The sequence below is a fragment of the Xenopus tropicalis genome, chromosome 3 (genome assembly GCF_000004195.4).
Source record: "Xenopus tropicalis strain Nigerian chromosome 3, UCB_Xtro_10.0, whole genome shotgun sequence".
Taxonomy (NCBI): Eukaryota; Metazoa; Chordata; class Amphibia; order Anura; family Pipidae; genus Xenopus; species Xenopus tropicalis.
Genome location: NC_030679.2, coordinates 111749912 through 111767158, shown reverse-complemented (window position 1 = coordinate 111767158; position 17247 = coordinate 111749912). Strand labels below are relative to the sequence as shown.

General features: G+C 36.8%; 1 protein-coding gene across 3 annotated transcripts in view; it reads right to left on the bottom strand.

Annotated features, from left to right (window-relative positions):
• Positions 1 to 604: 604 nt before the first annotated feature.
• sv2b (synaptic vesicle glycoprotein 2B) overlaps positions 605 to 17247 on the bottom strand; it is a 43100-nt gene continuing 26457 nt past the window's right edge. For all 3 annotated transcript variants that reach the window (XM_002933309.5, XM_004912656.4, XM_031899235.1), the window contains exons 3-13: positions 14290 to 14470; positions 13099 to 13250; positions 11755 to 11888; positions 11322 to 11411; positions 11103 to 11213; positions 10122 to 10210; positions 9880 to 10044; positions 7648 to 7781; positions 6334 to 6534; positions 5077 to 5236; positions 605 to 3833 (exon numbers count right to left, since the gene is read on the bottom strand). In XM_002933309.5, the coding sequence (XP_002933355.1) occupies positions 3650 to 3833; positions 5077 to 5236; positions 6334 to 6534; positions 7648 to 7781; positions 9880 to 10044; positions 10122 to 10210; positions 11103 to 11213; positions 11322 to 11411; positions 11755 to 11888; positions 13099 to 13250; positions 14290 to 14470 (1601 nt within the window). In that variant the 3' untranslated portion in view covers positions 605 to 3649. The remainder of the gene's footprint in view (positions 3834 to 5076; positions 5237 to 6333; positions 6535 to 7647; positions 7782 to 9879; positions 10045 to 10121; positions 10211 to 11102; positions 11214 to 11321; positions 11412 to 11754; positions 11889 to 13098; positions 13251 to 14289; positions 14471 to 17247) is intronic.

Genomic DNA, 17247 nt, shown 5'->3' with positions numbered 1-17247 from the left:
GTGAAAAAAAGATCTTACCAGAAAAATCAATTCAACATATTATTTTAATTGAAGAACCTCAACACCCCAAAAATTTGTGGTGAATTGGGATGTAATACGTCTGGGATCCCTTACCTGCAAACCCATTATCCAGAAAGCTCCCAATTACAGTAAGGCTATATCCCAAAGAATCCATTAAGAAATTTCCTTTTTCTCTGTAATAATAACCAACTAAGATATAAGTAATCCTTACTGGAGGCAAAACAATCCTATTGGGTTTATTTCATGTGTAAATGATTTTAAGTAGGCTTAAGGTATGGTGATCCAAACTATGGAAAGATGTTTTATGACATCTATATCATATGATAAGTATGAGTATAGAGTATTTCATGTAAGGCCCTGTTCAACGGTTAAAACCCGAAGGCATCAGATCAGACCAATAAGGTTAGTGGTAGCCAGCCACAATGGCACGTTGGGCTTAAAATTTTCATTAGACAAATACAGATGGGAAAAATGTTAAAGTGAGATCAAGTTAAATTGATGTTTTGAAGCAAACATACCTTGATTATGAAAGTACACAGAGGCTGATACACCATCTTAATATGACACAAGAAAGTAGACTTGGTTTGTCTTTTCTGCCATGGCATTGTATGTTCATTTTATTGCAATAACCATGATGTTTGACAGAATTACTTGTGCTAGATATTAATGAGCCTCAAGTTATATACAGTATACAGCTGAATGATCACATATTGCATTCCTTCCATATAATAACAATTAATAACCATTAATTGCCAAAGACAAGAGTGTGTGCTAGTTACAGTGCAGAACTCAGAACTGAAACTTACCTCTACTCTAAAGGTATTGTATATTTGTAATATGGCTGTAATGCTGGTAGACTTTAAACACTCAGTTAAGAGTCCATCCATTTATTTCACTAGTGTGTTACACCTTTTGGAACAAATAGTTCTGCTTCCTGCAATCTTTACTACCTGATATTCAGCAATGCTACTTTTGTTCTATACATGAAATCACCTTCTCCGTTTAACTCTTTTTTTCTGAACCTATTTTCTATTTGTATACAGAACCTATATTTTATGCCAACATATTATATGTTGAGGGTTTGATTGTCGAGGGTTTTGGAGTCACATGGAGTTACTAAAGCATATAAAAAGTGGGAGATCCTATTCCTACATTGATGACAACATAATTTAAGAAAGCATTGCTGTAATGAAGACCATAGCATATTTCAGTAAAAATAAAAGCTGATCTACTGTGCAAGAACCCACCGACCCTCACAATGAATTGTGCAATATGATAAAGTTTAATATAAATGGAGATATGTTATAAAAGGTGGAAGTGTAGTTCAAAAATCACAAAAAATAATAAAAATTCACTTTTCACAGTGTAATAATGTTACATTGTTTATTGCAATGCAGATTTTAATTGAGCATTGCATATTTGTAATTTTGGGGGGCAAAATATGTTTTTTTTTTCCAGTAATGTTTTATGATAGTCTCTGCACACTAGTGTACACAACAAAACTTGTATTTCTTTCTGTTAGCAGTTGAGTCGGCAAAGCATACCTTAATTGTGCATAGTAGTGATGTGCTGGTCAGGATAAACTTAACCTGCACCCGACCCTGATCCACAAAACATTAACCCATTACCAACCCTAACCCGCAAAATGTTGCCATTGTAGGACCCACACCCATACCCATTCCTATACGCTTTGTACGCTACTTCTGTGCACGCCTTAGGTCCCAAGGCAGGGAAACTTAAAGGAGTGGTAACCTTTACATTAACTTTTAGTATGTTATAGAATGCCCTATTCCTAGCAAATTTGCAATTGATTTTCTTTAAATTAGATTTTTTTTATAGTTTTTGAATTATTTGCCATTGTCTTCTGCCAACTTTCAAATGGGGGTCCCTGACGCCAGCAGACAAAAACTATTACTCTGTAAGGCTAAATTTTTATTACTTATCTTTCTGTGCAGGCTCTCTACTATTCATGTTCCCAGCTCTCATTTGTACCACTGCCTGGTTGCTAAGGTAAAAAAGACCTTAGCAACCAGATAGCTGCTAAAATACCAAATGGACAATGAACAAAAGTAACTAAAAACCAATACAAAAACTAAAAACGAAGACCAATTGCCAATTGTCTCAGAATATCAATGTCTATGGCATTAAATGTTAATGTAAAGGTGAACTACCCCTTTAAGGAGCAGAGGAAGAGTGTACTTTTCAGTCTAACCTGCAGCCAATCCAAACCCACAATGGTTGCCCAAATTTTAAACTCTCACCTGCCTGACCTAATGCTAAACCCATGGGTTGGGGGTCAACCCGCACATCACTAGTGCATAGAGGTAACATTTTTGCACTATTTACTACATATTGGGGTAAGCATGGTCCTTACATGTAATTATTTTTTTCTTAAATGTTTATGGATCCCTATGTTAGAGTAGTTAGAGAAGACTAATGACGCCACTGTAATACATATGAACTCCAAATGTTGGTATTATAAGGATACATGTATAAAACCATTACTCTATACTGGCAGTTTTATTGTATTTTGTAGAGGTTCCCCAGTGTCAGCTTTTGTATAACACATTAGACAATAATCATTTTTAAAAAGAAACATTTCCTGTAAGTTAAGCTCAGATATACTGGACCTTCTTTTTGTTGCAGGCCCTGTGGCAGTCTAAACAAAGAATATATTATATTTGGCAGTGTTAGTGGGTGTGAGGTTATTTTGTGCTTTACTCTTTTGAGTGGTTAGCGATCAATAAAATATTGGCTGTTGGCTTGAGAACTGACAGAGATCAGCCAACAGATGCCACTGATTGATCACACTTCCTGTTTAAGTCTCTGAAGAGACCTGATTTAGTGATATTGGATTAGTTATGTTAAAAAGAGACATGTCTTCTTATACTTACAGGTTTAAACAAACATCTGTACCCTTGCATTAAGGCTTGGGTCTGCTCAATAGAAGGGAAATTTACTTAGCTAATATCTCAAGGATCATAATAAGCCGGAGATAACACCAAAAAGGATGTGCTAAGATCTGTTCCAATTGTGCAGGAGTACCTAGAACGATGTTTACAGATACTAGAATAATGGGTTGGGTTGCATCTTCATCTCCATGTGCCCATTATTAATAACTAATATTCTTACGTATTATGTTATTTGCCATACATATAACATCCCAAAACACATCTATAAAACAGCAATGATTGTCCTGACATAATTGAGTTATCAAAATAAAAGCACTGAGAACGTTATAAGTGTTTGAGCACAAGGCAGAGACTTATTATTATTTTCTAAATATAGATGGCTTTCAGCTTATTCCCTTAACAAGAAAATTGTGCTAGAAACGAACCCTTATTATTTATATCCATCTATATGGAAAATCTATGCACTATATCTCCTCCTAAGCATTAGTTTTCTAATAGCATTTGATATGACACAAAAAGTCCATTGACTCGTGTAGGAAATATCATGGTTTCAGAAGAGTACTCTCAAAGTCCACTTTGTGCTGTAGATAATGAATGATGATCTTGTTTGTCTGCAAGGGGTCTTTTGGCGCTTTGAAAAGTTCACGGTGCCCTAAAATACTGGATCCAATTCAACCATGAGAGGTATCAAGAGTGTCTCCCTAATTCCTCTTGGCTCACATAAGGACCAGTTCTCTGGTCTCAGGCAGTCGAAGAGATATGAGGCCTCCACCAACAAGGGCAGTGGAAGCGAGAAGAATTGGAATAACCTTTGTTATCCCAACAAAAGAAGCAAATATTGAGTTTCCAAAGATAGCAGCCAGCTTGCAGAGACCATTTAAGATTCCAAAAGCAGTTGCCCTGTAAAATAAAGTAAGATGAATGTTTTTATTGAGAAAAATAGGATTCACAAACACTTCTTTTTTGAATAAACTAACTTGAACATGTCCTTCCAAATAGGCTTGTTTTTTTAGTTTGTATTGTGTTGTATGTCTGCATAATATATAAGCAACAGACAAAGCACTTTATCTCCAACAAAGGCACTAGGAAGACCCATACTGTTAAAATACAGTCAATTAGAGTTAAATCTCTATTAAATTCTTGACTAAAGGTCTGGATAAGACATGTGGACTTATGGTGAACACAAGGTAATTAGCAATGTTAGCATAATGTAAGCGTAGTGAGAAGTGTATATTATGCAGATTATGTGCATGCGTGTGAAGTAGGAGCGTGATTTACATTCACTACTCCTACGCCAGGCACATGCGCATAGTAAGCAAGCTGGGAGATCGCTGGATAAACAGTTAAAGGAACAGTAACACCAAAAAATGAAAGTGTTCTAAAGTAATTGAAATATAATGTACTGTTGCCCTGCACTGGTAAAACTGGCGTGTTTGCTACAGTAACACTACTATAGTTTATATAAATGAGCTGCTGTGTAGTCATGGGGGCAGCCATTCAAGCTGGAAAAAAGGAGAAAAGGCACAGGTTACATAGCAGATAACAGATAAGACACCATTGTATTCTACAGGGTTTATCTGTTAGCTGCTATATAACCTGTGCCTTTTCTTCTTTTGAATGGCTGCCCCCATGGCTACACAGCAGGGTTTATACAAACTCTAGTAATGTTTCTGAAGCAAACACACAACTTTTACCTGTGCAGGGCAGCAGTACATTATAGTTTAATTTCTTTAAAGCATATACATTTTTTGGTGTTACTGTTCCTTTAAGCATGTGATTTAAATGAAGGTATTCATTCTAATAAACAAATGATTCATCACATCACAATACAATTGATTCTTCACAATTAGTAATGGTCTAACATATCCAAACATATTCTGTAGTAATAAAACAGAACTGGTATTATCTATAATGCCTGGTAATAAAAATATCAAGATAAATATTATTGGCAGACTGCAGTTTGCAGTTATTTGCAATAAATTGCAAATAGATTGTTTTAATACAATGGGGCTCTGTTTAACAAACCATTACATTTTGTAAATAAGCTACTAATATATCATATACTATGCAACTGTAGTAAATGATTTTTCTCATTATTATACATCCAATTTAAAGACCCCAAACACCCGACTACTAATGATACCTTTTGTTTGTAGGATAGAGTTCAACAGTTACAACATCCAGTGCATTCCAGGCAGCAATGCTGGTGCCACAGAAAAGGCACTGCCAACCAATCATTGCAGACTCACTATTCCCGAAAAACAGGAAGAAACAGCAGACTGCTGAAATCAGCATGGATCCGGCTACAAGAAAGATACAGAGAGAAACAAGCACAGTCAATACACACACACATAGCAAATTGTTGAAAGGTTGACAAATTAATTTTATGTTTCTTTAATCATTGTGGTTTTCTTCATTTAAAAAGAACATGTCCAAAATGGCTTAATTCTGTTTACTCTCATGTCTCCATGCTATGATATGGTATTGTGCTCTTACTCTATCACACTACATTTTTTTTTAATGTTTTGTGGTTTATGTTCTGTTCTCTTTGTGTCAATTTGCAGACTATATTCCCTTTAATTATTCACAGATTCTGTCTGCTGGACAGTTTTCCAGTTTCTGTCTGCTGGACAGTTTCTCTTGTTACAACAGGAAATTATAGATTTCTATCCTTATCTAGGTATTATGGAAGGGATATTAGAACAGGCTCAGCAGCATAAATTACAGACCATTCAATACCTGCAAATAACAAGTATGGTTCTTTGATCTCATAGTCAAGAATTTGCTCAGTTCTACTGTACATATATCGAACAAATATCTGTCTACACCAGGGAATAATGATGGCCAAATACTATAAGATCTGCTAGTTTGGCAAGGCCACCACTGAGTGGATCTTTTTTTTCCTGATTTGCCAACCTAAGGTAGGCAACATCTAAGTACACTGATGGGAATAAGAGCTGTCAGAGAGAGGACTACATTTGTGAGCTGATGCAGTCCCTGATCTGACGAGGAAAATAAAACCTGCCTGATCGACACCTAGACAATTTTCGGCCAGATATCAGTCAGGTAGGCCCATTGGGGGTCCACATACATGGGCAAATCGGTCTGAAGGACTGGAGTTGACAGCTTAAATTTGCCCATGCCGTGCCCCCCTTAGACAAGAGCCGTATTTTACCCCTTACAAATTTCCACCAAACCACTGCAATCCACATTTTATTGTATATATTGGCCATTTGTTTAACTGCTTGCGAAGCCAAAGAACAATTACAGTAAATAAGCAGAAAAAAGTTTCCCAAATAAAACCCAAATAAAAAATTAAAATATGCATTTGGCAGTATCTTTCATATTCATATTTTAACTTTGTGTTAACGGGACACATCAAATAAAACGGAATATTTACCAATCATCCGTATCCTTCCAATTTTGTCCATTAGAAGAGCTGAGATGATATTGCCAGGCAACACCGACAAACTTCCCAGAAAACTGACCAGGTAAATTAAGAAGTCGTTATCTTCTTCAAAGTCAATATGGCATCCCTCCTTTGGCTGAGAGAATGTGACGTTTATAAAATTGCAGTCTATGAATTTGTGCTGGTAAAGGTCTGCATGAGAAATGACAAACAAGATGGAGCATTCATAATTCATTTACTGATTTGCCAGCTGAGATGCCCCCATGTTAAATATCATACAGTAAGGGTTTATTGTTGTTTGAAGTGAAATACAGGTTTTACTGTTACAAGCATGCAGCTTACAATAGAATAGCCTTAGGGTGTATGTATCTACAACAGATGGTTCCCAACAATTCATTGTCTGCTCCAGTAAGAGAACTACTAATCTGGTCTTCTAAGCCTTCCTGGCCTTCTAAGCCTTTCTGTTCTCCAGCCACCATCAGCCTGTGATACCTTGATATTTCTGTTTGTTTATTCATATACCAATAAATGAATCATTAAAAAAGGCTTTAACTGCTAAGCAATAGCACTAAACAAAAAAAGAACAATTTTTAAAACATCCTTTGGTCTGTGAATTCATAGTTTGTCTCACACTTCTTGTTCTTGATTTTCCTGATTTTCTGCTATCGTCTCTTTTGTTGAAATAGGCTGCCAGTTCAGTAGAAAAAACACATAATATTTCTAACTTAAAGTCATATTATTACAAAGCAGTAAGCTTGAATGCAGTTTTAAGCCATTTTTTGAAGATTATATTACTATGGCTCTGATGCTAAGCACAAATTAGCAATTAGACCATTTCTTTCCATACGTAGAAAGCATACTAGGGGTCATTTACTAGGGTCCTTCACTCAAGTGTTAGAGAGGTGCAAAAGTGTGCCCTTAGTGCTTATATAAAAAAAAACACTTGAGACTGGAGTGGCCGAAGGCCTGCGTCTGCTTGCTCTCCCTAACTTGGTGTTAGGGGGGACACCTACATGCCTATCCCTGCCTGCAATTTATATATACACAGTGCTGCTGAATGCAGGCAGCACTGTATTCATGGGATAAACACAGGTCTCTGCTCTCCTTCGTGCAGGGCAGGTCTCAAAGTGTGGAAAAAAAATAAAAATGGATGACAGATTGTGCCTGTTTTTTGCACCTGCATGTAGTCAGTGACCCCTACAGCCCTTAGCAAGATGAAAAACTATACACATGGTGGCTGAATATTCTGCATTCTATGTGGGGAAGAAGGTATTTTTTTAAGCAGCAATAAAAAAGGACTATTACCTGTATTATAGAAAACTGTATTTTGTATAGTACAATTTTCAAAGATGGAGCCAGTGGAAGTCACATCTTCAAAGTAGCATTCATCAAATAATGAGTCTTTAAAAGTGACATACTTTAGTTTCATCTTGTAAAACCTAAAAAAAAAAGCAGATTTGCAATTGTCAGAAGTGATCTGTGTGACTCTCACTTATCGACATCCATGAGCCCTCATATGTTTACACCCCAAATGTCACCATTATTTTTCCCTCATGCAGGGCTTTCTGGCACCTTAAAGAGAAAAATCTCACCTTAACTGGCCTTTGGGTTGATTCATCCCCCCACCCCACACAGGGCCAACCCTATTGGGAACCACTACCCTACACTATGGGGCTGATTTACTAATCCACGAATCTGAATCCGAATGGGAAAAATTCGGATTGGAAATTAACATTTTGCGACTTTTTCATACTTTTTGCAATTTTTTCGTCGCCGTCGCGACTTTTTCGTAGCCTTTGCGACTTGCGCGAATTGTCGCAACTTTTTCGTAGCCGTTACGATTTGCTTGTATATTGTCACGACTTTTTCGTATTGAGCGCTCGTAAACGGCGGGCAAAACTTTCAGACTCTGCATTATTTTGGAAGCCTCCCATAGGACTCAATGGCACTCTGCAGCTCCAACCTGGCCCAAGGAAAGTCTCCCATAGGGCTCAATGGCACTCTGCAGCTCCAACCTGGCCCAAGGAAAGTCTCCCATAGGGCTCAATGGCACTCTGCAGCTCCAACCTGGCCCAAGGAAAGTCTCCCATAGGGCTAAATGGCACTCTGCAGCTCCAACCCGGCCCAAGGAAAGTCTCCCATAGGGCTCAATGGCACTCTGCAGCTCCAACCTGGCCCAAGGAAAGTCACAAAACTGAAGCTTGAATAAATCCGAAACTTTCGTACTCGGCGCGACGGCTACAAAAAAGTCACGACAATTCGCGCAAGTCGCAACGCTATGAAAAAGTCCTGACAATTTGCGAAAAAGTCGTAACGGCTAAGAAAAAGTCACGACAATTTACAAAAAAATCATAAAATACCAATCATTACGAAAAAAACGCATTCGAACGCTTTTCGGACGTTCGTGGATTAGTAAATGTGCCATGTATTTCTAGCATATATTTTTCTTATTTCCTGCAGGGGTCAGAAGAGTTTAAGAAATAAAGAAGAATTCAATATTATTCTCACCAGTAATACTAAAAAAATTATTTTTATTATAATCCAAGCTACTTTAAAGGGTATTTAAATTATTATTCAGCAGGAAATCTACTTATGGGTTATTGCTAAACCTTATCTATTAGATGTTTTTTTAACAATGAACAATAAAACTGAGTCAAGGGTGTTTAGTCATACATATTGTTTGTACTGAAGATGTTATTCCACTATTCCTACTAAAAAGACATAAGTTTTATGTATAGGTATATTCAATTTTAACTGCTAATCATTTTCTTGCTGTAAAGGAATATAGTATAGAAGCTACATAAAATACGTTTCAATCTCAACTGCCACATTATAAAATATATCCTTTGAAATATGCTTTGCAGTGCATTCAATGTATTCCACAATGCCTCTGGTCCCACAAGGAAAAGTCTGATGTGTCAATTAGGGTTGCCCCCTGTCCGGTTTTGACTGCTCAGTTTTTGGTAGGGCTGTCTAAACTACCTAACTACTAGGGTCTAAACTACCTAACCAGTTTTCCTAATTTAGAAAACCAGGCAACCGCAATAAAGCCCCGCCCCATGTGACATCACTCCCTGCCACCCTGCCCGGGAGGTGCAACCCTAGTGATGACATATGAAATAACTTCACAGCTTTATTTTGTTGGGGGTGCTGAGGAGATTTTTAAAAGCAAAGAAAAAGGATTGAGTTAGCCTAAATAGGCCAAAAAGGAAGTCTCTGGTTCCTGCACTTCCTTATTTAGGCTCCTGCACAGGAATCCCCATACAGGTCAACCCTAAGGGTTGGTGCCACCTGCTGGCTGGACTAAATATCACCAACTATTTACATATGAAATAAATTATATTTCGCCTGCTTACATGCAAAATAAAACATTACTGCAATCGCAGCTATTTTGCACCAAAACATACCAATGGTAACACAGGTCTTAAAAATAAGCCGTCTCATAAACACTATTACATTGTGCACAGCAACTTTTAGATTGTTGTTTTTTGCTTATTTTATGAATGAAGATGCTAGGCTAATTAGAAGCAAACTTACCTATCATTATAGTATTCTCCATCTTCATGTATTTGATTTTCAAGGGTGAAGTTGAAATTGAAATTCTTTACGTTTTCATCTGTAAACCTTTTGACTTTGCTGGCGTAATCTTCGTCTTGAAGATATCGTATTGTGTCAGGAAACCAAACTGTGAGGCCATAGTAACTGTGGAGAAGCAGAAAACTCATAAGAACAACCATTAAGACATGTACATAATTTCCAGTTGGAAGCAAGAACATTACCTTAATGACATTGTAAACCAGACGACAGCCAAAAATATAGTGTTCTTTCGGAACTGTCCAGAAAAGCAATGTAACATGTTCTCCCATATCTATAATAAAATGAGTTCATTAGAATAATGGAGAAGAAAAATATTTTAAGTAAAACTTAAAAAAAAAAAAAATTTTTACGGCAGATTTAGAATTCATAGGCTAATCGTTTTGTACAAATACACTGAATACTTACAGAAATATGAATAAACTGCACTTGATTGTTATTTTTTTATCACAACTACCAGTTGCATTATATTTTTATAACACTGGTGACCAAAGCAGACTGCAATATGAATTGTCAGTATAGGGCATAGAAGTGTGCCCACCATCTGTCTTTATGAACTATAGAACTATATAAGATGTCTACTCTGTGCAGGGTAATGCAATGTAGAGTGGGCACTCCAATAGCATCAGTGATATGGCACAACAGGTAGGAACAAAGTGCATTATGTAGTAAATTTATCTGTATCTTTACCAATTTGGTATCTGGTACCAATATAGAGGGTGCTGTGCTATCCCTGCAATAGTTTATTTTCAACACATAATAGGCAGAAACATGGTAATTGCATGTATTGTTTGCATGTATTGAGTTCTGCAGTATCTTGAAAACATGTTTCTTAAGAAATCTGAAATATCCTACTACAGACAAGACTTTAGAGGTGCTTCCTAGCACATACATAGTCTATATTAGCAAGATTTGTTGTCAGGCTCGAATTTGCATGTTGGGCGCCCCTAGGCCTCCGTCTCAGTGCATTGCCCCGTCCCCTCCCCTTATTGCACTCACATGCCCAAATTTATTTTTCCGGGTACGGAACACTGGAGATTGGTGCACAGGTCACTTGCACTTCAGACCCAATTTACAGGCAGCTGGGCAGAATGCTGCCTCTTAAGTCCTGCTGCCATGGCCTCACCACAAATCCAGGCATATATGTTGTGCATTTGAGTATCTACCTGTTTAATGACAGTCATAATCCTGACAAACCAACGCTGAAACCATGTTCCGGTAGAACTCTGAATTTCAATGAATTCATCAGGTTGTTTGGGCGTCTTAATGTGGGAGACCTGGGTAAAGGAGACAAGTTAATATTCAAAATGTATATCTTTTAAATTGCTTTGTGGAATATAACTCCACAGGAACCATCACTTCAATGAGGAAAAGGAAAAACCTACTGTGAAGACTTTTTCTGGTTCTCCCTTAGCTCTCATGTTTGTGTCATGAATGTTCTTCAGTATCATCCAAGCTTCATCGTGTTTGCCTGTCTGCACAAAAAAAACATAAAACATTTTTTTACTCTATAACAAGGCATTTTTTTCTGGCACATGAGAAGATTAGTTGCCGGCGTCAAATTTCCTCGCAGGCAACTAATCTCCTCCAAATGCCATCCCACTAGCTATAATGTAAATCACTGGTGGGAAAATCTATGCATTGCTTCAGCTTTCCAAAATCACCCAAAGTTGCCTCACAAGTTTAGCCTGTAGACTAACTATCTTGAGCTATACATAGTGGGCAAAATTGCTGGAATCAAATATTTATAAGACTTTTATATTGGAACCATTGTTTATACAGTTCTAGTCCAACAATACAAGATAAATATTTTCTTACCTCCAATAAGAAGCGAGGACTCTCTGGCATAAATTTTAGAGCAATGATAGAGGCAATGCATGGCAGAACACAAATGACCACGAATACTCTCCAACTGTGGAAATGATAGTGTGTCCCCATACTGAAACCCCATCCTGAAAAGAGTACAAATTAGGCTGACCTGTTAGTACATAAATTATAAAAGTAATATTTAACTCAAGTTAATTCATTCTGTTTAATTACAAAGTAAGTAAGTAAAAACTGTGAAAGTTGCATTAGTGGCATCATTTTATAGATACTGAATCACATAAAGCAACTCATATGTAAAACCCTGCTTCATCTAAATAAACCATTTTCTTAAAAATATTTTTTTAGTATTATAATTTTTAGTATTTATAATCCTAAATAGAGATTTGCCATTTTAAGGACTAATCATATGATTTACAGTGCACACAAACAAACCAAGGGCACACATACATGTTAGGGCACATCAGCCAATAAATGGGCAAAGTTCTGTCTTTTGCTCCCACACTACTTCCTGTTACAGTTAGAGCTGCATTATTTCCTGTCATGTGATTCTGAGGGAGCACACAGCCCATCACTAAATGGTGGCTCAGGGGAAATGATGTAAAATAGCAATATTTTCAGATATATGTATTCCAGTTTGGTAAGATACTCTAGGCCACTTAATATGATATAAACTGCTGGTTAAGTGGGTATAGTTTTCCTTTAAAGACAATTTCTTGGCTTGACCAAACCACAGAAAAGCTATTTCAAACAACAAAAGATGTACAAAAAGTAAGTGATTATTCTCACAAAGAAAGGCAACATTCACAAAATATCACACTTATGAAATTCTTATATATGGGTAATATGGAAAGCACAAAAAACAAGCACAATGCACTTTGCACGCTGTCCAGTTTGTTGTGCCTTAGGGAACTTTTTTGCTCCTAGAATGGTTTAGAAAATGCTGAATTTTGCTGAGAATGCAGTGGGCAGCAGCACAAAGGTGTCTCTAGAAAACCCCTGACATTGTGTGCTAATCAGGCTATTGATCATTGCCCCAGACATAACTGTGAAGGCCATGGGCCCTAAGGAGTACAATTAGGCCTCCCTAAATTCTCATGTCCTAGCCACAAACAGCGAAGAGTATGTATAGGCTCAAATAGCTTTGTGAATAGTCAATAAATAATTAATTTTGCATCCATTTTAGGGAATAACACTTAAACATACAATGTTGCAGTGAGTTCTCAGTTCTGTTATAGCACATTGGAAATAAACTACTATATTTTTATTACCCACAGCACATCATACTGCTACAGCATTTATTAGATTGTATCACATACATAATACAAAAGAAGTTACCATAGTGCGGAATTATACTCCAAGCCATTGCTGCTGCATAGACAGCCCCAATCATCCAGAACATGCAGAGCCAACTTAAATGCTCTCCTCTCTTTTCCCGAGCTAAAAATTCAGAGAAATAGGCAAACACAATGGGGAGTGATCCGCCGATGCTAAATTTAAAAAAACACAGATAATGATCAATACATTGCAGTCTTACAATAATTAAATCCTATCACATATAGAATTTCAGCAGCACAGCATAAATTACAGATTTAATCATTGCAGAACAGACATTTGCAGCATAAACTAATCCATAAAAGGGAATTTACTTCTCATCAAGTAACTTTTGCTTGGTGTACATTACTTCCTCTTAATAAGCATTTAGGAATGGTTATGAGTGTTCTGTATAAAAAAATGAGCATATAAATATAAGGGTTAATCCTATAGTACTTGATTCTGATGTGAAATGTATGCCAATACATGTTTTTATTTATCCAGGTCATTATTATCTAGTAGGGGTATAGAATCCATTATCTGGAAACCCACAATCCAGAAAGTTCCAAATTTCAGAAAGACCATCTCCCATAGACTTAATTTTAAGCAAATAATTCACGTTTTTAAAAATGATTCCTTTTCCCTATAATAATAAAACAGTACCTTGTACTTGATCCCAACTAAGATATAATTAATCCTTATTAGAAGCAAAACAATCGTATTGAGTTTATTTGTTTAAATGATTTTTTAGTAGACCTAACGTATGGAGAGCCAAATTATGGAAGGACCTCTAATCCAGAAAAGACCAGGTCCCAAGCTTCTGGATAACAATTCCCATACCTGTAGTGGCCTCAGTCAACTAATCAGTCAACTTAGCTAAAACTTGGCTTATTTATTTTAAGGATGCACAGAATCCAGGATTCTTTTGCCAAACTGTAGCAATTTTTGCATTTCACAAGTCCCCTATATTTAAAGCCCATGGGTTTGCTAGTTTCTCTGTAGCATTGTGTGTAGTCAACTGCCTCGAGTCAATTAAAGCTGAGTGCTGTCCATGGTACTGAATAAAAATTGCCTTCAGATGAGCATTTTGTCTTCTGGGCTGTGATAAATTAAAAGTATATGGTCGCTGTTCACTTAAAAATCCTCAATATCTTTGTAGAACTGTGTAGAAAACATGAGCATTCATGGACTGTACATATCTTTTTAAACACTCACCCAAACCCCGATATAAGGCGGCAAAAAAGGAACAAGCCATATCCCTGTACAAAGGAGGATACGAATGAAAAGGCCGCGTTGATTGTGAGTGAAATAATGAGACACTTCTTCCTTCCCACTTTATCTGCCAGTCCTCCCCAAACGAAAGCACCAAGCATCATACCCAGGTACACTATTAACCCTGCAAGCATAATAAGAAATAAAGATGAATTAAATGTTACATATCATAACATATTGCTAATATTGATTCATTCACAAACAGAAATGAATTAATGATTAAGCCTTTCTCACAAATGTATGCAAAATCTGAAAAAAAAGACACCCTTGTTTAAATATAAAAGGTCAGTACAACCCATTTTTAAATGTGAGTTCAACCAACAGGGCTTGTGCTGAACACTCTTTTTGCCTATTGCTTTAATTGGAAAATATTTACAGTTTCTGTGTTTTTTTTTCCATTAAAAAGGGCAAACGTTGTATACTACTTCCTGCACCCTGTTAGGCTTCTAGTAAAGAACAGCTCATTCTACAGAAGGTTTCTCAGTGGACTGCTGCTTTGTTTTGATTATGTGTGAGGGATAAGGAAGTAGAATGTGGCTTTACTTTCAGTTTCTCGTTTTGCCCTGTTTAGTGCAAGACATAATAAAGCCAATAAAACCATAGACAAAATTTTCTCTAACTGCTATCCAGTTTACGAACATCCAGTTAGTAATTGACTGAGCAGCATGACAGTTTAACAGATATTAATAAGGGAAGTCTGTGTATAAAGGAGATATCTTACGAAACAATCAAAAACCATCTGTATTACATATGGAGCCATTATTCATTATAGTACAAAACAGCCAGAGATTTAATTCAGAGCTTACAGCATCTTAATGGACTGTCCTAACATTTATCATGTGCTGTTGTCAATAAATTGCACTCAAAAAACAGACACTATGTAATTCAACTGCAACTGGTGAGCAGTAAACACTCGCTAAGGACAGTAAGTGGTTATAAGGGAAATCAAACATGTCTGTTTTGATATTTAATGAGCAAAGGGCATTGATTTGCATTACTGCTACTTTGGCTTGCCAACACCATTCCAGGAAAATTGTATGACTGTAATCTTATACACTGCAAGTCAAAGGAATAGGAAATTTTAACTAAGGGCAAGTATAGTATGGACATAGATATCTTCACCTGGCCAGCTTTTATTTCTGTGGATTTTGTTTTTAATTATTTGCTTTTCTGTCCCTATATAATGCCATCTCGTTGCAAGGGGACAACAATAGCTAAAAAGCAAATTCATGATGAGGCAGGACTTTAACTGTACTTATTATTAGTTATGGCCACCAATTCAGATAGAAACCGTGCTTCTATCTGGGCTATATGAGCAATATATTGTCAATATTCTAGCACCTAGGTGGATTAGGATCCAGCTACAAGATGCGATGCGCTCCATATGAATGCAAAGGATCCCTGTACTTTATAACTTCCATTTAGGGAATGATAAAATTATAGGAGGCGATGGGTTAAAATAATGAGGCTTGTTGCCAACAAGCCCAGAAGGCAGTTGCAGCTAAGAGAAGGCTAAAACTGGAATCTGAGCATAAAAGTGCAAATCCCTCTTTTTTAACATGAGATGTTACCTTTAACATATAATACTGCATAAGGCTGTTGGGGGTGCTGGAATTTGCAGTTTAAAAACATCTGAGGAGCTGTCATTTGCACATCAAGTTCCAATTAGTTATAGGTAAAGTTGCCATTACTTATTTCTGGGGCACCTCTAGGTATGCCCCTAAGTTAATTTAGACTTATACCCAAAACAGAAACAAATTGCAGTCATTTTCCTGGTCTCTCCTTTTGCTGACTTGATGGGAACTGCTTCCTTTTCCCTTTCCACATTTGCACTAACCTTGCAATACTGTGTTGCACTGAAGAAAATCATTTATATTTATTCTATATGCAAGCAAGCTGACTGTGTATATAGGGCAAAGTGTTTAATTTGTGAACTAAGACTATATATAGCCATGCTCATTAGAATGGGGGGCTGTTAAGCACATGAACACAAGGGGGTGGTTGGAAGCATAAGAAAACCTCTCGAGAGAGCCGTGACTCATGCAGCACGGTGTTTGCCTGTAGAGCAGTCAGCATTGTGACTTATTGAGCTGAGAGCTTCCTGTATGGAACTTACATTTCAGCCATATAACAGGGTATATCTGGCTAGAGAAAAATGGATGTAATTACCAGATGGAAACTGATAAATGAGCATTTGTTTCTTGGCAGAAGAGGTAACCAATACTGCTGACACTGACTGGATGGGACAACTGTGCCAAAGACAACAATGGCCACTTAGGGGGACATTTACTAATCGTTGGACTTTTTCTTCCGATTCTGATTCACACAAAAAAAGTTGAGACTTTTCCAACATTTACTATGCATCGAAATAGCTAAAAATCCGAATCTGATAATTCACCAAAACTTGCTGAGATCATGTAAAAGTCAATGGTAGATGTCCCTTCCCTGGAGGATCCTTATTATGCTTTAAAACTTTTGAGGTTTCAGATTTTTGACACAGTTTTTTTGTGTGACAATTCGAAAAAGTTGCAGTTTTCATGAGACAATTCAACTTTTCCCGCATGGACTTTTTCAGTTCAGACTTTTTAGTATATGTTAGAGTTTTAGTTAGAGTTTTAGTAAATCTGCCCCACACAATCACTTTGTTGTGAGAACCATTTTGTTTTTATGTGCCTGCCAGTGTTAATTGGACTATGTCTCCTAATTTATAGTAGGGGTTTGCATACATATTATATTTTTATTAATTGTTATTTTTATTTGTCTTATATTTATATATATTTATATATATATTTATATATACAACTCTGCCACATTTATTCACCATTCCTGATTCAATAAAGCTTCAGTCTAAGGTAGGGTCAATTTTATCAGGAGTGTGAGAGGAAAAAGGGGTGCCTGGAT